Source organism: Blennius ocellaris, assembly GCF_963422515.1.
Source record: "Blennius ocellaris genome assembly, chromosome: 17".
Classification (NCBI taxonomy): Eukaryota; Metazoa; Chordata; class Actinopteri; order Blenniiformes; family Blenniidae; genus Blennius; species Blennius ocellaris.
The window spans coordinates 17,487,746-17,510,066 of NC_137666.1; the positions used below are offsets into that span (position 1 = coordinate 17,487,746).

The 22,321-nt window shown below is 42.7% G+C and overlaps 1 protein-coding gene across 2 annotated transcripts in view; it reads right to left on the minus strand.

The window, feature by feature from the left end:
- LOC308142195 (latent-transforming growth factor beta-binding protein 2-like) overlaps positions 1-22,321 on the minus strand; it is a 106,831-nt gene that overhangs the window by 69,802 nt on the left and 14,708 nt on the right. For both annotated transcript variants that reach the window (XM_080512541.1, XM_080512540.1), the window contains exon 3: positions 17,095-17,365. In XM_080512541.1, coding sequence (XP_080368667.1) covers positions 17,095-17,365 — 271 coding nt within the window. The remainder of the gene's footprint in view (positions 1-17,094; positions 17,366-22,321) is intronic.

Genomic DNA, 22,321 nt, shown 5'->3' on the forward strand with positions numbered 1-22,321 from the left:
GAAGCCGGTCCCAGGAGGACTCACTCGAGAACATTAGCAAAGACATACACACTTGACTCTTGTTCGTGTTTTGCTATTCAAAGCCCAATAGTGTTATGAATCTCTGTGACATCCAAGACCCAAGACATTAACTGCGACGTATGTAGGAAAAGGGGAAATATTCCAGATTAGCTGCAAAGATACTAGAGGCTTACTATGATTTTCGCTGCCAAGTATGACTTGTTCTTATCAGAATTTGATTAAGTAATAGGTCAGCGTTTGTATCTGATTTTTGATAAGAAATTCATGACAAATCAGGTATTTTAAGTCGATCCTGTTTATATTTTCAGAAGATGGGCAGGTTTTCCCATGTTTGATCTGTCTCTCTTGGGCCACCCAGGGAACTTAAAGTTTAAATGATATTTTGTTGTGTCTTTGCCACCTCTGTGGGTTTTGGGAGGCGACGGCGGTCTCTGCGTGCGCAGAAAGGAATCAATCTTCTCTTACCCACCCAGCCAGTGCACCAAGCCATCTGTACCAGCAGTGGTCAAACCCTGCTGTGGTCAACCAGCTCATTTCTCACGCTTTGTGCAGCACGCCCTCATGCATTCATCATTCAAACACTGAGGTCCCAGTGTGTTTCTTTCAATAAAAGCCAGAGGTCTGATCCTTAGCATGCACCAATAAATAAAATATCTAACCTCATGGGCATTTTTATGTCGCTGTTGTTGCGTGTTCCTCATAGCAACAAGGTCGTGCAATGGCACTGTGGTAAACGTTGTGTTCATTGGAATTGTAAAAATAACTCGGCACTCGCCTCTGTCACATTAAAGTCTTACCCTGAATTACAGCTTTTTTGTGAATGCTTAATCTTTGGTAGTAAATGTTTTAACTTCCAGAGTCTTGGCCTCGACTCCGAGTTTGTTTTGTGAGGTAATCAATCACAAAAGCTCACACACACCCTCTTGCAAAGCATTGATTTCGATTACATGAACAACCTCAATGTATGAAGGAATAGATCATTCTGAAAAGATAACCTTTGCACTTTAGCTCCTGTAGCACTGATAAGTTGTGTCCTTCTTCCCTCCTTCTTACAGCAGAGGTCCTTAAAAAGCAGAGCCAGAGGCCCAGAACCCATAGAGATCTGGATTTCCAGTCAAAACAAATGCATATGATTTCAAACCTGATTGGATGGGTCTATTTTGATTGACGCAGATTTTCTCTTCTTTACAGGATTTAGGTCCTGTTTACATCATGTTTTCATTTTTGTTCCAGAAAGGTTTCAGAAAATGTACACAGTGACATTTTTCATGTATGAAACAGTTGGAGAATTGTCATATATTCTGCATTAACTGATGTTGGCCTGCCTCCAAAGTGGCAGAGATGCACTCAGAACCCCTGAATGAAAAGTCGCTTGTCTTTCTCAGAAGGGTTTATTTGTGCTCTCATCTTATCTCACTCTGTTTTGTTCTCGTCATTGGTATTGGGCCCTTAATTTGTTCAAGCCGAGTTTTACATCACTGCTAAAAATGGGATCCAGTTGCAGGAGCACTTTAATAATGACTGATTAAATCCACCCTAATTACTTTATGTGCATCAACATTCGACTTCCAACCAACTGATGTAACTTCAGCTAAACATAATGAGTGAATCAGTCATCAGATCGACCCACACACTGCCGACAGCGCCAATAATCAGTCACAGAAATACACACTAATAAAACCTCCTGAATATGAAGCAATACAAATGATGCATAAGCTACTATTATGAGTAAGGCGTTATTCTTAGTTCAAGTTCAAATTCCTTTTTCAGAGTACTTATGCAATACTTTATACTATGTTAAAGGTTTTCAAATGAAAATGGAAAATTTACGTTTTGGGTGTTCATTTCCATGACAACTGTGGTTGGAGCCTCTGAAAGCGCAACTTTTTGAAAACGGCTCCCAGCGTGTCATGACTCCCAGTCCATATTCTGCTGGGACTTGGTAGTTTTATAGTCGTCATTCACCGTAACAAACAATCCCACTTGGTCGTCTGTCCAGACGTATGTCTGAACACGTATGTTCTTGCCATTGTTAATGTTTATAGCATATTGTTTTCTGCACGCATGTGTGTTTGTGGTTTCATTACAAAAATGACCAACAGCACCACTAGTGGTCCATCATTAAAATATAATTTTCAGCAGTTCCGCCGTATAAACAGATATCGTTTTCAAGCCGTCGCCGTGTAAACGCAAAACTTATTTGAAACAAAGATGCAGAAACGAAACGTTGTCGTGTAAAGTCAAGCCTCAGTCCTGGATTACACAGTGGCGATAAAAAGAAACAGCCCGTCATGAAAACATCTCAGTAATAACGGCGCGATCCTCCCAGCTGAAGCGTTTTCCTCGTGTGCGTGGTCACATAAGGCCAAACATCAGTGAGCAATTAATTCCCAGTCATTCTTTGATAACATCTCTAGTCATTATGAGTTGGATAATTGTGGGTCCTGGCAGAATATTTCCCCTTGTGAAAAGCTGGGTGTGTCTCAGGGCTTATCGCACCCACCACAGAGGCTGGATTAAATCATGTTCTCTCTGTCTGGACGGCCTTCCAGGAAGCCCGTTGGTAGTCGCCAGAGCCTGGGTGAAATGAGTTACAGTGGGGTTGGATTGATTCAGAGCATTTTTTTTTCCCTCCCCCAGGGGATGAGGCTTGTAACAACTGTGCCTTACATACACAAAAATCCACTGTGCAAAGACTGTTATTCGGATTAGCCAAAGTTCTACACAGACAAATGGAGAGATGAAATTCCACTTAATTTTATGGGTATAATTTCCACCACCGCCTGCATGAAAATAGATTCTCTGTAAACTCGACCCCATTGAGGTCTGCCGACAGAACACGATCGAAACACATGACTACTGCTGCCTGCAATCACAGGCCAAAACCTGTGAAATAAACAGTTCCTTTTTTTTTTTTTAAATCTCCAGGGGGGCAGCAGCAGTGCCAATCTGTCTGTTTTCACCTCAGCATTTATACAGCGGAGGTTTTGAAGCTATAAGGAAGCCCGGAGTTCGAGATGGAAGCAATGTCGTGTGGTCGCTGTGGTTCGGGAGTCAGAACCAAAAGCGCTTGAACATCAGGGAGCTGAGCAGCCATTCAATATTCTCCAGTTTATTGTAGCTGCTCTGATCCTTCGCTTAGTCAAAATTCTGCAAGACAGGTCAGCAGGAAGAGCCATTACAAAGTGCTGACTGAGGTTATGCCTCGATGCTGGTCAGTGTCATGTGTCGGCCTGCTTTGACAACAAGCCCAAAACGGTTTCCAAAGAGAGAGGCGAGTGAGGGAATATTTTTTTGAACGGGGCTTCAAGACTAGTTTGAAAAGCCATAAAAGATTCGGTTCACAGGGAGCACAGGGGGAGTGGAGACGCGAAGGACGCCAACACAAAGCCCGGGCCTGACGTTCAGATATAAAAGACCAAATTCATCTGCGTCAAGTTGTGCAAGTTACTGAAGCGCTGGATTGAAGTTTCTTTTTTTAAAAGCAGTGGAGGAGAACTCCTGTGTAAATTTGAGTGGACTGGATTTGGATGTAGAACGAGCACGTAGTTGTGTTACTGTAGTAATCAGCTCTGTGTCGGTGTTTTTAATGGAGGGTGTCAAACACATTTTAATTCAGTGGCCACAAACCATCTTGAGTGGGTAAAACAATGACATGATCTAAAATGTTCTTAGTTGTGGAGCACAGTACGCATGTGTGTTTTAATAATGATATGATGCAGAAAGTGTGCAACATGCAGTCTTTAGAATTACTTTCATAACGGTTGATAAGTACTTTGAAGAACAGAAACAACAGAATCTATTTTCCAGAAGATGAAAGGAAAAAAATCACATGGAAACTTCATTAAGTATAACTGTAAAATTAGGCCCGACTCACACGACTGTGGAAATGCATCATTTTTACATTTTTGTTTCACAAACGTTTTGCATTTATACATTTAGGAAATAATACTGTTTTCACGTTGGGTCGCTAGTGGGTGCTGTTGTTTGTTTTTGTAATGAAATCAATGAAAAGGTAAATGAACGGGACTTAAACATCCGTTTTCACCGTTTCACCCATTCACACACCAATGGCTATACAATATGCTCCATCTCCATTGGGAGCAGTTTGAGGTTCAGTGCCTTGCTCAAGGACACAAAGATATTGAGAATGAAGGTCGAAACATGACGTTGGAAGACGATCCACTTTACCATGCAGCTGCCGCTGCAGTCTACTCCTCTGCTCGGCCCCACAGGAACCTACATCCTGACATGTGAATGGATTAACTGGTCCTGCACACAGCCGCACCGCTAATTCATGCTCTCAACAGCGCGCCTCATATCTGGAAGACGAGCCTGATTGATGCCGCCTCCATCTGCCTCAGCGTCGGAGCCGGAGTGCATTCTAGGATAGGCGCCCCTCGTCCTCAGTGCAGTATCCGTCCCTCCGACAGCTGCATCTGCACAGGCCCGCTTGATGAGGAGGATTTGGCTTCGGATGAGGAGCCCGCTGGCACGGCGGCACGGAGAGAGTGTGTTTGGGACGGGGCTTTGGGCGAGTCAGGATAGAGGTGGGGGGGGGGGGAGAGACATATCTGTCCCATGCTGAGTGCTCAGTTCTCCATTGTGCTTTGTTCCCTGCGGCCCAGCAGGAAGCCAAACACTCATGAGAGTCGCTTGGCTCCGTGTTCGCAGAGAGAAACACACCAACTCTTCCTGGCTTGTTGTCTGTTCAAGCTGCTCGCATCCAACAATTCTACAGCGCGTTTAGACACACATAATACGGAGTCTAGCATGTGCTGGATCGATCGTCATCCATTTGGATCCACTGTTGTGCATTTCTTTCCTCTTGCGGCCTGTGGAGGGTTCACCTGAGGAGAGGGAGGCCTCAGGAGCCGAGTCTGCACTCTGCCATGTTTCAACCCACAGTAGCCGAGGTGCACAATGACGCTTCCCAGCACCACAAAAACCACGGCAGAGGATGTCGGCCCGAACTCCGGAAAGCCCCGTCCCATTCATGCTGCAAGAGAAAGTGCTCACCGGGAACCATGGGTCCGGTCAAAGGTCAAGTTTGTAGCATTAGTACGCTCTGCAAACAAGCGTGCAAGCAGAAAGCCGCTTAAAATGACCCGGTTCAAGTTCATTCCCGGTCTCAAACCATGCAGAGATACAAATCACAACCCTGGACTCAGTCACACGCCTGGTTTAGTGGAGAGACAGAGCAGCACGTCCAACCTGTGGGAACGACCCTGCCCTTTATTCTTCACTCTACTAGAACCTCCTTCCCCATCTGCAGGCCTCTTGTGTTTTGGCAGTGGGCAAAAAGGGAAAGAGGATGATTTTGGACAAGTTCTCTCCGAGTAGCAAAACAGACTGCCAGGTGGTGCCATCTGAGAACTTTCCCAGGCTCAACTTTTAACTATAGACTTTAGTCATAATATGCTCAAATGCAAAGATATCAAGAGTGGGATCAGATGTAAAGCTTCACTGTGATGCCAGCTACATGTTCAATATATCTTGCTCAGTGGATTTCTTCCACACTCGAACTTTGGGGTTTACTCCCACACAGGAGATAACAGTCAGATTCTGTACAGGTGCATGGTGACCTACGGGAATTGGACAGAAGCTCCTGGCATTGCCGGCGGTATGGTTTGTCAGGAGTGGGAGTGAAAGCAACCAGTGATCCATGATTAAGGTGGAGAACTCCCATTATGACCACAGTTTCCTCTGAGAAACGACTGTGTGGCCGTGCGCAAAGCCTTGAGTCAACAAGCCACAGAACCACCGGCCCTATTAGTCACCAGGAAAATGCCGGGGCCGATATAAGCACGACGGTTAATGCAGTGAGAGTCATAAAAGTGACTGTCTCACAGGGTGTTTTTATTTTTCTTCAACATCTGGTACAAAGTAACTGGGTGCAACCAAATCTGGGATCAAGTCTTAAGCAAACTGGGCTTTAAAAAAAGGACTTTTGCAAGTCGGACCAAGTACATTGAAATACAGCAGGATTTAATTTAAGCCAACTTTCTCTCGTCTAATATTTATTGTAATGCTTTAACTTGAGTATTAATACAGACTTATCTAACTTCTATACAACTTTATCCAGCACAGGGTCTCATTGAGCCGATCCCAGCTGATTCTGGGCAGAAGCAGGGCTGCTACTTACACTTTAACATTTCAATTAATCACCAGCAAATGTGTGATTTAATATAATAGGTAATAATTTTACCCTCCAGCTGGTTCTGTTCTTTTTTCCGATGATTGATTAAATTTTTCTTTTCAGTTGTAGACCCCGTTTACACTGCAACATTTCAAGTCAAAACACATCGTTTTTTTGACGGTGGAGGGGTCCTCAGGAAGTGATCCAATGATCGCTTCCTGGGAGCCCTTGATGCCGAGCAACACTCATTCATCTGGCTAAGGTCTGGATCGTCTGCTGATCCTGAGCCAGTGCAGGATGGATGAGTATAGATAATATCTGGGAACTTTTTCCAATAATGCCTGTACCCCAAAAACCTTGATTTGTGAAATCTTTAGTGCGCCTCTCTCCTCAAGTGTGCATCCGTGTGTGCCTGAGTGGACGCGTGCGAGTGTGAATGCAGTAAGGGTGTGAATGAACAAGTGTGAGTGACCAATGTGATGTGATTTTATTTGTAAAATTGAATAAAAATATATTGGAAAAAAAAAAACACATCGTTTTTTGCTTTTAAGAAAAGTTTTGGGTATACACTGCAACGTTATGAAAATGAGGGCAGAAATGCTGAATGATGAAGTTTTCATGTTGGGCCACGAGTTGGCGCCGTTGGTTGTTTTTGTAATGAAACCAGACATTTTGAAGATCTTCTCTTAGGTTTTACGCCGTGATGCTGCCAACACGTCTTGGATCAAGAGGAACATGCAAACTCCACACAGAACGGCCAGAATCAAAGCAGGATCTCTCCGCTCTGAGAAGTGACTGCTCGCCACTGCCTATATGAATACCAATGTTTTAAAAACGGTTACCTCACCGCATGAAACAATTTCTCAGTAATGTGATTGAAAGCGAGTCCTGGCCAAATATAACTGATTGAATACAGCTGAGAGCAGATTTTTGCAATGACAAAATGTGCGTTCTTAAAAAATTCCACATGATGCATTCAATAACGTCGCTATCTCTGCCAATACAAATCCAATGAAGCGTTGGTGAACCAACAGTCATAAAACACATTTAGTTACACTAGATAATGTCATTTATCCTCAGCAATGTCTGGTTGACTTTTTTTTCTTCTCCTTTTTGTTGTAACGTATGGTATCATATTACGTGTTCATTTTTCATTGTTCCATCCAGCATTGTTCACAGTCACATCATATTTGGATACATTTTATTGCATTCAACATGTTTCTAATTACACTTAAAGTCCAGAATTTTAACAAAGTCACAATAGAAAAACTTATACTGCTATGTTGTATAATAGTAATAATGATGAATAATTACGATACAGCTACGTATATTCAACTCAAATTTACATTTAGGTAGGTCTCTGATTAATGTCTTTTTGTATTGAGGCGTTCCTCCAAGTATTTTTCTGTCAGCTGATTAACAGTTTTTTTATGAGTTAATGGTATATTGTTTATGAAATGCTCACAAATAATTGCATCTTTCTTTCACGTTTAAAAATCTGCCACTTTGAATTTTAATCTTTTTGAATCTTAAAACGTGTGATAATTATATTGTGCATGTTGATAATGGAACACGAAATGTGCAATATAATGTGCTGCCCGAACTCACCAGCATGTCTTGGTGCAAACCACTACTGCACTGTGCGGCATACAATTCAGTTAAAATATATTTTATCAAAGCACATGTTTTTGAACTGGATGTAATGTTCAAAAACAAGAAAAATCAAGAAAAAAACAATCGCTGTACAAAATAACGTGACGTCCAACAAACCGTAAGTGTAAGGAGACCACTAAAACCAAAGTTTATATAAACTCATTGTAAATTTCAGTTGTCGATGCTTGTAACTACCACACATGAGCAAAGACTTGTTTCAACTTCTCCATGTCCAAAGACGATATTTCACTCCCTTCATTAGCGATAACCTGCTGCATTTTTCTACAGACTTGACATCTGCGCATGCCACTGATGTTTTATGGTCTTACTTTGGTTTGTGGTCTCAAAAAGAACATTTTGAGACATTTATTGATGAGATTGACTGTTACAACACGAGCTATATGCAGTGAGACCTCAAGCTTCTATCAGTCAGGTGGTTTCTACCAACGTCCTGAGTCTGATTATGTCACAGAGACCAGGGAGAGCGATGACCTTTAGAGGGATGACTTGCGCATTTCGCGCACATCCTGCCCTTCCCGGCTCTGTTTCCTGCAGTGAGCTGATGTCACAGAGCACCAGGGCCGTGTCGATGATACGAGAGGCTCAATACGACCTCTAAGCCTTATCGGTGCTGCAGCTTAGCGAGGAGTATCCACCGCTGGCCCTGACCTTCACACCGGAGCTGACAGACGTGTGAGGGACGAGCCTTTCACTGCTGCTGAGCACAGGAAGCGGAGTTGCCAGTTGTAGTGAAACACATTTGTTCCACTGCGCAGGTCAAAGAGGGAAATGTTTATTTGTTTTCCAGCTGAATATAGGATGTGCCTATTTAAACCCTTCCTCAGTGGATCATTCAGCTGTGACGTTTGGGATGCAGATAGAAAGATCAGGGGAAGGAGTGGAAACCAGAGGACGGGTTACGTGGCTTAAATCGCAGTTGACAGACACGCTGAGTGGTTCCTGAACACATCTCAGGAACTGCACATTATAAATGGCACTTTTCTTTCTTTTCTTTTCTCTCTTTTTTCCGAATTGATTTGCAGTAATGCTTTGGAATATGAAATGAAATCACTTCCTCAAAAACATGTCCAATTCTTCTTTTTTTGGGATGGGGGGGGGGGCTCCATTCAATCACTCACAGGTAACTGCAAGTAAACAAAGGTTTTTTTCAACAAGATTGTTCTCATGCCAACAGGGGCTAATGCATGCAAAGCCATTGGAATCAGCACAGGTAAATTGTTTTTGCATTTTCGTTTTAGAAAACTTTTGCATTTACATGGCAACATATTGAAAACAATTATAGAAATAGCAATCCAACCTGGTTGTCTGTCCGTACGAACGTCCTTATACTCTCCATTGTTCATATTGTACTGTTCTCTGCATGCATGTGTGTGTGGTTTCACTACAAACACAAACAACAGCACCCACTAGCAGGCCAACATGACAACTACATAGTTTCTGTTATTTCTGCATAAACAGACACATTTTCAAAACGTTGCTGTGAGCTTCATCTGAATTGTCATGCGAACGTTGCCTTACAATATACCTGTAAAGTGATAAAGATACATTAAACGCTCTTTGCTGTCACGCACACACTCGTTCATCTGCAATACCAACTGGAAAAAGTGCACTTGAAGCCAGAAGGATTTGTTGTTACCTTTATGTGGCCAATATAATTCCAGAAAGAGGATTAGCTTGACTGAACATCATATGAATTTTGGATAAAACTGTGATCAAATTCAATAAAGAGTCACATCTGAATGCCAAAAACGTCCAGTGTGTGTGAATGGTGTCAAGAGTGATAAAAGTGTTCTCACTTGATTCCCATTCACCCCGGAGCCACATGATTCAAACCAATAAATGTGCAGACATCAGAAGAAAAAGCCTTGGAGGGAATCATTAGCACACCAGTTCCTGGTTTGTTCTGAGATCATTCAGATGTTCACACACAGACACATTAAAGCACAACCCAAAGTACACTGCTGGCACATGCAGCGCCGGCTGGCTTCATCGGAGCGAACATCTGTACGGTTGACAAATAAACATAAACAGTCCACAGATCAAATTTATGCTAAATGAGGTAATAATAAGGCAATAATTGGACTTTTATTATGAACACACTTTAAGGGTTAGTCTTAATAAAAACAAGTGGAAACTCACACGGCAAAGAAGACTGTTTGGACAGCTACTAGAGAAACGCCTTTCGGTGAAAGGCTGTGACTTTCTACACAGCATAGGAAACCTTTGGTATAACTGATCTGTAGAAACACAATGTCCAAAATCTGTCATTTCTAATGTAAATTATTATATTATATTTTATTGTATAGGGGAGGTAAATGCTCCTGCTCACTAAACCCCTCCCAAGTCAACACTTTGAGTTGTGTTTTGCATGCAATTTACTGGTGATCGCCTAAGAATAATACCATATTCTTGAAATTGTTAGTTTGTTTGGTATACATTGAGTCCCCACAAGCGTAAAAATGGATGTGTCAGTTGAGGAACTTTTCAATCAAATGAAAGCATTAAAGAAATCTGAATTTAGCCAGAGAAAGAGAAGAAAAAGGCAGGACGTAAATAGAGCAACAGCACAAAATATCTCAGAATACAATCTGCAGGTAAAAGTTCTGAGGGCTAAGACAAGAAAACACCTATTAGCATCGCTGCACCCAGTTTTATATGCAGAAACCCTTTTTTTTGGGATAAGGAGGGTGGAAGACATGGATTTAAGCTATCGAGCTCCAAACTTGTAGAATCAGCCACCAGTTTCAGGCTCCGTTTACACCCCAACATTTCCAGTGAAAACGCATCGTCTTTGCATCTTTATTTCAGAAAACGTTCAAATCAAATCCCAGGAGAATATGGACTGGGAGTCATGACACTCTGGAGGCAAACATTGTACTGAATCTTCTTTTGTGATCAAACTTAAAACCAAGACTTGATAGAGCTTCTAGTTAAAACTGCCTCGACTCACCTTGAACCATTTAAACGGTTAAGCTGCTTTAGGTTTAGACTGCTGGGATGTGGAACTCTGAGGGTTCTCTCTTCACTTCAGAACGGGCCTGTGAGGAGGAACCACAAACGCCGCCGTCTACTGATTGGTAGTGGCAGTCGTCACTCTCAACTCGTCACTCTCCATATTTAATTATTTCATCAGCCGTAGGCTCTCCGTTGTCCTTTACATGCGCCGCTTTGTGCTCACTGGTTGATTTGTTAACTGGGTTTATTGAAACATCGGCGCGTCGCAAACATGGGGGTCTTTTAATGAGGTGTACCTCGTTAAAAGACCGCGGTGTTGTGTCGCTCCTCTCAGGAACACCAGGAGGAAATTCAACAGGAGCTGGACGCTGCTGTTGACAATGAGAAAGTTTGTCTGTCCGTCTTTTCTCTGTGCCAGGCCTCTTGCAGTTGAGCTGGACGTTGATGAGGACTTATGGTCTCTACCTCCTATCTGTATCAAATCTGCAGCATGTGGATTGTTTGATATCCGAGTTGCACTTTGTTTGTACTCAATCCCAGCCGGTCCAAGCAGAAAGTCAACCACCTTTGAGTGGAAAAAGAGTTGCCCTAACGTGGCTGTGTCGTAATTTGGTGTTACATAAACAATATGGAATTGAACCGCAATGAATTAACTACAAGACCACATCAGTCAAACATGCGACGACAAACTGCTGGAGAATATTGCTCAAATTTACAAACATCCACAACGCTATTTTGTGCCAAAAGGAAATAAATAAGTCAAGCAAGTGTTAAACACAGCAATTTGTTTACTGGAAACTATGCAGGCTGGTGGCGAAATCCTCCTGATTTGGTGAGTGAGTCAATAGTTCAAACGCTCACCATGAAGCAGTGTAACCAGACCACAAAATCTATTTTGGTTACTTCCTGCTTAATCACAAAAGAAAAAAAAAACAAAAAAACAAAAAGAGCCTGTGTCCGAGCACACAGGCTTCAGATGCTGGACTGCTGAAAGCGTGCAAAGTATCATCTTCGCTAAGCTGCTGACAAACCTCGACCGCAGACACTACACTTTCTCCGTCTGCCGCCTTCTGACATATGCACGCGATGGGGTTTCCAAACCGTGAAGGAGTGTTGGCTGGACAGTGAGAAGGCCAGGCAGCAGCCCGGGACTGAAGGAATACCACTAATATGCTGGTATTTCAAGTTACATTGTTCGGCTTAACAGATTACCTTCTCTCTCTCTCTCTCTCGCTCTCTAAATGACTCTTTTCTTATTATCATTCTTTTTGTTCTCCCCCTCCTGGCCTGTCTCATTCCCTCTCTGCAGTATTTCTTGTTCTTGGCGCCACTTGACAGACTGGGTTAGTAACAGGGTGCTGCTGACATAACAAGCCAAGTCCCCTCCAAGAAAGACATATATTGTACCTCGCACCTTCTCTCGTTGGGATAAATTAAAGGAGACTGGCTGGGTGCTGCGTGTGCTGGGAAACCTTTGCTCCCTCAAGAATATAAGTGGGGGCAAAGCCAAGAAGATCTATCTCGGCCTGAGCATCTGTCCTCCCTACCTCCCTCCTCTTTCTCCTTCATTGAGCCTTGGCACCAACCTCTCTATCTGACTCTGACTCTCCGTGACCTCACGTTGCTCGTGCTTTTCTTGCTTTGGAAAGAGCGGAACCTCAGCGTGATATGTGAAACCGAGACTTGCTTCCACATCTTCTCCAGGGGGAAACGCTGTTTCACCCCAAAAAGATCAATCTGGGCCAGGAGAATGCAGAAAATCTGCAGCAGTTCACCAGGGCCAAGCTTTACGTGTGGATTACACAAGTAATCAAAAAGGTTCCTGGAAGCATCTACAGAAGTCAGTCAAGTTATGAAATCCAACCTTATATCAAGAAGTTTTGCATCTTTGGAAGAACTTTTTTAACTCAAATGATTACAACCAGGGTGACACAACCAGAACACCGGTGGGTAAGGGTAAATATGTACTCACCGTGTCTTATTCTTTGGAATGTTTGGGGAAGAAATCATGACAACAATAATCCACCAATATTTTTTTTTTTTTTTTTTTTTATTGCTTTAATCAAGAAACAATCTCAGCTAACAATGAGTTGGGTTCCACCCTGGACGAGAGAATGGAAAGCTTCTGTTGACTTTTGGGGGTCCGTTTACACGACAACAGTCTTTTGAGCCACTGAAAACAACTTTTTAAAAAAGCTCTGACTCAATGTCCATGTCGACGGAGGAAAATGCGACGCTGCTACTGCACATGTGCACTACAGTGAATAGTTGGACAATAACAACAATGGCTGCCTCCAGAGCGCCATGACTCCCAGTCCGTGTTCTCCTGGGACTTGGTAGTTTTATAGTTGAGAGCAATACTCCTGGAATAACGATACAACTTGGTCGAAATATACGTGTACTCACCATTGTTAATGTTTATAGGGTATTGTTGCATGCACGTGTGTGTGTGTGTGTGGTATCATTACAAAACCAAACAGCAGTGCCCGCTAGTGGCCTGGCATGCTGATTCCATCATTTTCAGCATAAATGCAAAACTTTTCTGAAAGGAAAACACAAAAACAATTTATTTTGGCTTGAAAACTTGGATTGAGTGTCACCATTGGGTCTCCTGTGGGAGGAAACAACCCACACATACACAGGAAGAACATCCAGAGTTCACATGGGAAGTCGAGGATTCAGGTTCAAACCAATGGCCTTCTTGCTATAAGGTGTGCAAACGACTACATCAACATGCTGCCCGTGATAATAGAAGTTTAAAACTGCTTTTTAGTTTATTAAAACAGAAATGTAAGAACTGGATCAAATGTAATGTAAAGAAAACAAGTTGTAATGATAAAAGAAGCCACAGTAAATAACAATGCAGTTACTGTATGAATAAATCAGAGTTACAGCAATTAAGACAATCTAACATGAAAACCATTTTGCTCAATGCAAATTGAATCGGGTCAACTGGACTTGGTTATCCGTCTCAAAAGTTGATTTAGTTCTTATCTGAGAGCTCCATCAGGTCATGCTGTTCACTGGGCTAGCATGGACAATCTAACTGACCAAATTGATGGAGCAATCGTGAGTCATTTGCTGCGTGACGGCATCTCAATGCCATGAACAAACTCTTGAGGCTTCTTAAACATTCTCTGTTGAAATGCTTTATATTCTTTGTTTCCTGTCTTCTTCCTCTTTCACAAAACAATATGTGTCGCAGGTGCTTCAGTTGCGGGACTTTCTAGAAAGACTTCTTGTGTCTGCAGAGATCTTCAGATACCAACAGCTGTTCACAATAGCCTTTATCGTGAGGAATACACTAGTGTGCATCCAAACGCTACTACTCAACATGAGTTCCAGTATGTGCAGCTGTGCGTTTAGAATTACTGTCGAGGTGTGAGAGCTGGCAGCCCTGTTTTACATCTGACTTCTCTTTTTTGGTCCGGTCTAATGATGACTGGAATCGTTGTAATCAATTTATTTTAAAAAAGGGAATATGTTACCTAGAGCGAACATCTCTGTTACACCAGAGGGAAATGACTGGTCCTGACCTTCATCTCACCTCTTATAAACAGTTAGTCAGCCTCCAGCATAGACATAACAGTAAAAGTAGTCATAGAAAGGGCACTTATGATTCAGGAACACTGTCTGCTTCTGACAATGCTGAACCTGCTGGTGAGTCTCTTTCTATTTATCCCAGATCAGTGACTCAGGACACAAAAATGTCCTGTGCTGTGAGTCAGGAACAAAGAAAACATATGCACAGCAACTGTTCAGGGGTCTTGTATTGATTAGAAGATTTACTATGACTTAAGATAATTGTTTTAGGAAGGAGGATGTATAAAAACTTCTTTTATGAACCATCTGCCAAAACATTCAGTAGATTTTCACCGAGCTACCACAAACATGTGGACAGCTCAGCCAGTGGAACTCTATGAGACCGGCAAGAGTGCAAAAATGACACGATGCATTCACAATTCACAATTAGAAAGAGGAGCGCCGAAAATGTCAGCTGAACTCCGGGGGGGGGGGGGGGTTTAGTTGCTTGGTGCGGAGGAGTTACCCAGATGACCCAGACTGTGAAAAACACTGGGCCCAAGCCCAGAAAACGCAGCACAATTTGACAAGATAAGTCCGAACCTGTAAGCAATAAACATCCATCAAATATTCCCGGAAACAATTACACCCTTTCAGCATCTTTGATCAGGAATATGGTTCTCGGCATGGTAAAGTGATTAATCAAACCGTAAAGTTATTTCCAACAAGATTGGAACAAAAGCAGTCAGACATCCGAGCCAAGAAACTATTACGCCTGTCTGATTAGTGGCCTTTGGAGAATTTGCTGAATGCACCAGAAGAGGCCTTCGTCTGAGCAATTATTAGCTGGATACATTATAGTCACCGTTATTCAAATGAATCACAGCGCAAAGTGAAACCGTCAAAGTCTAAAGAAAATATAACCCTCCTGTTCTATTTTCATTGCAAACAGCACCGGCTAATACTCGTGTCGGCTCAGCCCTGTTCTATTTTCCTACATTTCACAGATTTAATGTAATACATTTTCTTTGAATTTACTCAGCATTTGTTTAACTTAGACTGTGTTAAAGATTAATCATATGAACCCAGTCATCTGGTTTGATTTATAATGGTGATAAACACAGCGAGCACTAAATCCGTTAATCAGAACTACTGTTTGTTCAGCGGACTTTAAATGATTTCTAATGGTAAAAAGTGTCTTTTCTCTGTAAGTGTGCCTGCGCGACAGAAATTGTAGCTAAAACAATCGCCTCCTTATGCAAAAGCCGCGCCACACTTACATATGCGTACTCTCAACACGCTGAAGTGAAACTGCCTCCTATTGTTCATGGGCGCAATGAGCCGAGAGCCGAAATGAAACGGCAGAGTTGAAGGAGCACAGAAGTGCAAAGGGCCGGTCCTTCAGCCAATAAAACTGCTAAATCAGTTCCTTACTGTGGAATGGCCACCATCTGTGGATCTGCTTGCAGGGGCAGAGTGAGTCCACAAAATGTGTTTGACAAGCAAATTCAAGCAGTTTACCAACAGCAAACTGACCTAAGAGTAAAAAGAAAATAACTGGACTGGATGGCGGCACATTGTCTTCGAGACTAAAACAGATCACCAGCCAGACTGATTTCATTTAAATGTCTTTTTTGCAGAGTATAGGTCGCAGGAAAACAAAGGTTTTTGATATAAATCTAAATCTGTAATTGATTATAGACAGTGAAGTGGCAAGTGAAAATTAATGGTTTATAGTTATCATGGTGGGATTTACGATAGAAGCAGAAAAGTAGCTTTCGTGACTGTCGGAGTTGAGATACAAATGAGAAAAAAAATCTGACTTTAAAAGCAATAAATGCCATGTAAAGATAACATGAATCTATTAAATGAATTAGTTAGAACTTATGAGCATTATGTGATAAGTGTAAAGTATAATACATATTATAGCATCCAATTTCAAAGTAAAAGCCTGAAAAGTAAAAAGTGTAGTATTCACTCAAACTGTGTGTTTAGAGTTGATCAACTTTCTGTATGCAGGACAGATAACATAACTGCTTCACTTTTACTTAACAAACCCTCGCTTTCAAAGCAAAGCAAGTAATACAATGATCTACCTCAATTATAGATGTTATAGAGGTATAAATAAAGTAAGATTTAAGTAAGATTCATTTGAGGTTCCAAAAGTATCCCCATGGATACAGGTTAATGCTGCTGCCATTGTCAAATGTCTCAAGATGCTGTTAGTAGAGTTTACACAACAATGTTTTCCTGTGAAAATGGAAAACTTTCATTGCGTCTTTCCTGTCTTCAAGGAAACGAGGGAAAATGCAACTTTTCTGTAATGCTGCTGCTGCACATGTGCCAGTAGATGGACAGTAACAACATGACTCCCAGTCCATATTGAGACTTTGTCGCGTTATAGCTGAGTCACCAACTTGGACATCTGCCCATACGAATGTCCGTGAACTCGTCATTGTTAATTTATAGTGTATTGTACTTTTCTCAAATGAAAACGCAAAAGAGATGGGTTTTTACATGGAAGGTTGGCGTGTAAATTGTCCCTAATGGAGGGGCGTAATGAGGCATATCTCCTTTAGTAAACAGAAGCTTTGTGAAATAGACACTTCAGTAGAGCACCAAAGCGAAAGGTATTTTTCAGAAAAACAAGCTGTTGTGTCTGAGTTTGTCCCCACTTTCAGTAAATGAAAGCTAATGAAAGTCTTTCCTGTTTAAACGTCTTTTTTTAAACTCTGCGACGCTATTTTTAGATACACCCAGAAGAAGTCGAGAGCATGACTCACGCGGCGTGTGCAGGCTGTCTGGTGGTCGTAGGTCGCGGGGTCTGCGCCCTGGTGGTGTCGATGGCATGCCGCTCCGAGGGCCTCCTCTGCGGCTGGTCTTTCTGGAAGGGGTTGGAGCCGGGCTGAACGCGCCTCAGGCTCCCTCCGTCACGGATGTACACCTGCTCGGGGGCCACCTCCTCGCAGCGAGGCCCCTGGAAGCCGGAGCGGCACACGCACGTGTGAGGCCGGCTACAGGAGCCGCGGTTCTGGCAGGGGGGCTGGCAGTCCGCTGAAGAGAGAGCACAGATGGAGATCAAGTTCTCAGCAGGTCACGTTCGAGCTCGACCCCCACCCCCCCATCACCCCCCACCCCCCAAACCCCCCCGGCTGGATGAAGGAGCAGTAGCAGAAATGAGTTTCCCGGGTCTCAACGTCCAGGATCACTTCAACATGATTCAATCAAGGGGCCATCAGTTTCACTTCTTAAGCATTTTTCGTTGTTTTTATTCAGCAGACAGCCTGAAGGGGCTGTCGGCTTCTATTTCTCCTGAGTCTTTAACGGCCATGTTTAGTCTGAACGTATAATATCGTAGACATTATATCCTTATCCAATTTCTCTCAGCCCCCGTTGCCATTTGTATTCAGAGATTTTGCTAAAAATAACTTTTGTTATTGATCTCAGATCCAGTGTGTGCTTTCACTGTTACACACTTTAAATGGCCACGATTACCACAACGTTCTGACCTCACTGTGTTGAATGTAAATGAAAAGGACAAAACACAGTGATTCACAAATCACCAACACTACATAGTAGATTTTGAAACTGAGAAATTTTACCATTACAGGAAAGTTGTTTGCTCAGTTTGAGATTCATGGAGGCAACGCATCCTGAAAAAGTTGGGACAGAGACAATGACTGACTGGTAAAGAGCACCTCTCTAAGGATATTGTTGCAGAGGCTCAGGAATACTACTGATTTCAAATGCTTCCATCTTTGAAGCCTTTGTGGGCCGCTAATTCATCTCGAAAGGCTCCGTGAATACTGAAAAAGTACACAAGGGTTTTTAGCGCAATCTCTTTCAGAGAAGGTTGTTATTCGTCACTAATTAAAAAGCACATTGAAACAATAATTCCAGCAACATCCTGCATTAGAAAACAATAGATGTGATCCAATTCTCTTGATATGTGCTTAGAGAAGATGAGATACAACAGAATTACAAAATTAGCTATTACTTTCTCTGACGTGATGAAATGTCTCAGTTGTTTATGCTCTTTGGGGAATAAACTGTGGGTTCGGGTTAAGAAGTGCAAATCATTGCATTTCTGTGGTAATGTTTTTTGGGGAACTGGGTTTGTAATAAAAGAGGTCATGAACTGGAGCCAAACTGCTAATATCTGCAAAGAAATGTCCTATAAAGCTGTATCCGTTCTTCCAAAAGACAAACAGGAGCTGATGGTGCTTACAGTACGTAAAAGATGAATGTGAGCATAATATTTATCAGATACGGAGCGCAGGGGTTACTCTGTGGTCATGGAAAAATAATCTGTGTGGCTCCACCAGCCCGCCGCACATCCTCCCATCTCACTCCAGATACTTAGCACTGAAAGACGCTGTGGCACGCAATTCAAAGTAAACAAATCTGCACTCTTGTGACACAAATGTATGTAGTAGGCGGCACTCGAGGATTTATGACATCGTCCTCAAACACTAAATCAGGCCACTGGTGTGTGGCGGCTAACGCAAACAGCGGCCCTCTGTCAACAGCGCTGTGGAATGCTATTGACACAGATGCTGTGGACACTGACAGATCGCAGGCAGGAACACGGCTCTTGGCAGCGGCGACGTGCTGGCAGTCAGAATCGGACCCCACCGGGTGCGAACAGCCCGTCTACCTGCTCAACGCTTCCTGTTATTGCAGTACGGCTCAGGCCACTTCATGTTTCCTCCCAGTGTCGAGTGAAAGCGCGCCGGACCCCCCCCCCCCCCCCCCCCCCCCCCCCCAGGGGAGGCGGTTTCTGATGACGGGAGCGCCAAAACATGACAGCACCGCGTAACAACTGTGTTTAATTCCAAGAGAGGAAAACAAACTTTTTATTCTGGTTTTCTTAGATCATGTTTAATTGAAAACCGCCACATTACACATCTTCAAGCTGTGGTCTCATGAGAAACACTAACAAACAGAGGATTCCATTTCACACAATCATCACTCTTGTGTGGATTATGGTGAAGCAAATTCTATCCGGACCGACGACTTCGCTCGACCACTCCGGGGGGAAATGTACACCCTCTTTTTGATGAGGTGTACACATTTTAATAGATGCGGTTGAGGATTTGCACAATTTGGTCTGTGATCCGAAATTTCCATAATGGGATAAAATAGGAATTGTCTCAATTCTGTTTGGCGAGAAGAAACACATCATCTACCTGAAGTACGCTCTGGCTCGGTGCCGCCGTCTTGTCCCGAGTCTGTTCTACTTCAAGTTTAGTCAGGAAGCGGTGCATGAAAACAGGCCACAGACTACTACGACATTATTCTCCAGGCGATAACTTCAGAAAGGCCATTTCTCCCGGACACAAACCTGCTCGTGGCCTGTGAGCAAGTTATCTCCAAAGAACATTTCTAAACATGGATAAAGGCAAGATGAGGGATCGAACTAACACTGATGGAAGACAACCTGCTTTATTATGTTATTGGGGCAGGCTAATAATGCGCAGAAACACTCAATGGCTAATCTAATCAGTCACCCTGCCAGGAGACGGTTGGAACAACTTTCACCTTCACAACTTCCTGATTCTTGGTGGCATCGATCCATCAGGCGCCGGAAAATCTAACTTGTGAGCGAATGACAGCGAGAGGAAACGGCAACAAAACGGCCGAGATAAATCGCATGCAGCGTGTGATAAGGGAACCCAATGTTGATCTAGGAGAGAGGTGTCAAACATAAAGCCCATGGGCTAAAACCGGCCTGCAATAGGCTCCAGTCCGGTCCACCAAACCACCGAGCAGATGGGAAAAGAATGCCAAAGAAAATAATGATTTTTCACAAATTTCTTGAGAGTATCCTACACAACACAACTCTGAGACCCGAGCTGAGAGATATCGGTGACGCTCGCTACGTCATTGCTACCACCGTCAAGGGGAGCGTGTAAAAACATATATAATGCAACAGATATAGGAGACATTTGGGGGGACATTTTGCACCAGAAGGCTTCAATAAACTTGTCTTCATGGTGGAATTATAGTCATTTTGGTAGAAATTGTTTGGCTATGTGAAAATGTGTATATTCTGTGCTGTGTTACCTGTCCGGCCCACTCAGGATGTGTCATGACTCCCAGTCCATATCCTCCTGGGACTTGGTAGTTTTATAGTCGAGAGACACCGTAATAGCAGTTCAACTCCGTCGTCTGTCCATACAAATGTATATTGTATATGTGTATGATGTATACTCTTGTTACTGTTTATAGCCTATTGTTATCTGAAACAAAAGCTTTGCAAGACACAGGGAGAACGCAGCGGTTTTCTTATCGACGACAAAAGTAACTAATACCAAGCTGTAACTGCAACCTCCATTTTTATTTCTTTAATTGTCGTCGTGTCACATCAACGTGTTACTTTATTGCCAACACCCTTCCTGGCTGACAGTGGGATCTGTCCAGTGAGCCGACACCAGTGTTCCGTGGATCACAGCGGGGACAGGTCGGTGACTCCGCGATGCCCCACATGAACCCTGCCTCGCGGCGACGTACAGAGTCACCGCCTGCCTGTGTCGTCTCTGGGTTATGCCTCGGGGCTGCTGAGCACATTGTCACAATAATTGCTGCCGTGCAGATTTGTCTTGCACATCATTAAAACTAATTGCCTCACATTCCATCCATTTCACAAATATGTGCAGCAATTATTACTTAGCGAGAGTAATGATAAATGATAATCCATCTGAAATAAAAGACGAGAAATCGCAAACATTCCTGCCTTTGCCACTCCAGCCTTAATTATGACTGAGGCGGACTGGCCAAGTTTTTGTAGAATGTGTCCACGTCCAGTCATCTGAAAAGAGGAGGCTATTAGACTTTAGTTGGAGGAACTCTCTGCAATAACATGCTGATCAGCAACGCATTAGTGATGCACCGATGACTTAATTAAAATGCCTTCAACTTCATATTTAAGTAAGTTGAGTCTTCCATTTAAACTGAATATACCACATGAACAACCAGGTTCATGTGACATAATCAGGGTGAGTTTTGCCCCTGGGGGTTCGAGTATACCTCCACTTTGAGCCAGAGATGTGCGCCACAACAAAATAAATATAGTGAGTTCCATAATCTCCCTGGACTTGATCGCTTCATCATTGGGAGTCACCTGTAATAGCAATCCAACTTCATTTTCTATCCATGAGAATGTCTGCGTACGTGCCATGTTTATAGCATATTGTTCTCTGTGTGCATGTCTGTGTGGTTTCAATCCAATAACAAACAACAGCACAAACTAGTGGCCCAATATGAAAATTACATCATTTTCAGCGTTACTGCCATTTCTGCTCTTTCTGTTTTTTAAATGTTGACATATAAACGCCAAACCTTTCTGACACGAAAACGCAAAAACGACGTGTTTTCACTTGAAACACTGACATGTGAACATGTGAGGCCTTAGTGATTAATTCATGTAACTGATGCTCTATACTGTCATGCAGCCACCCGCCACTAGTCGGAGCTACAGAGCACTCCAGTAAATAGATAAAGCCACTCATCACGACAATAATCTACACTATTAATTTAAAAACTGAAATGAGTTTTTGCTGTTTCCTGAGCATTTCTCTTTTTTTCGGTCAGTCAAACAGTCACTTTCACTTATTTGACTGTGGAATTGTTTTCCAGGTAAATCCTTAATTCAATCTATTTCTCCCCTGACCCTGATTTTTGCTGTTTTAATCATAATTACATTAAGGCACACCTCAACCCTCAGGAATATAATAAACATCACTCCTGAAAACAAAGTTCTTTAAGTTGATCACATTAAACGTATAACCCATAAAGATTTAAAGCAATATAATACCTTTAAGCCATGACAATTTGCAGGAGCTTCTGGATGATCAACATGAATCATTCTGCTTCTTCCCTACATGCATTTCAACAAATTCGGGAACATTTATCCCCTCAGGAATCTTTGGGAATTATGTCATTTCATCAGTATGTGCACACGACAGGGAGTTGCACTGAAGCGTTGATCCTAATGGGTTAAAGGATTCC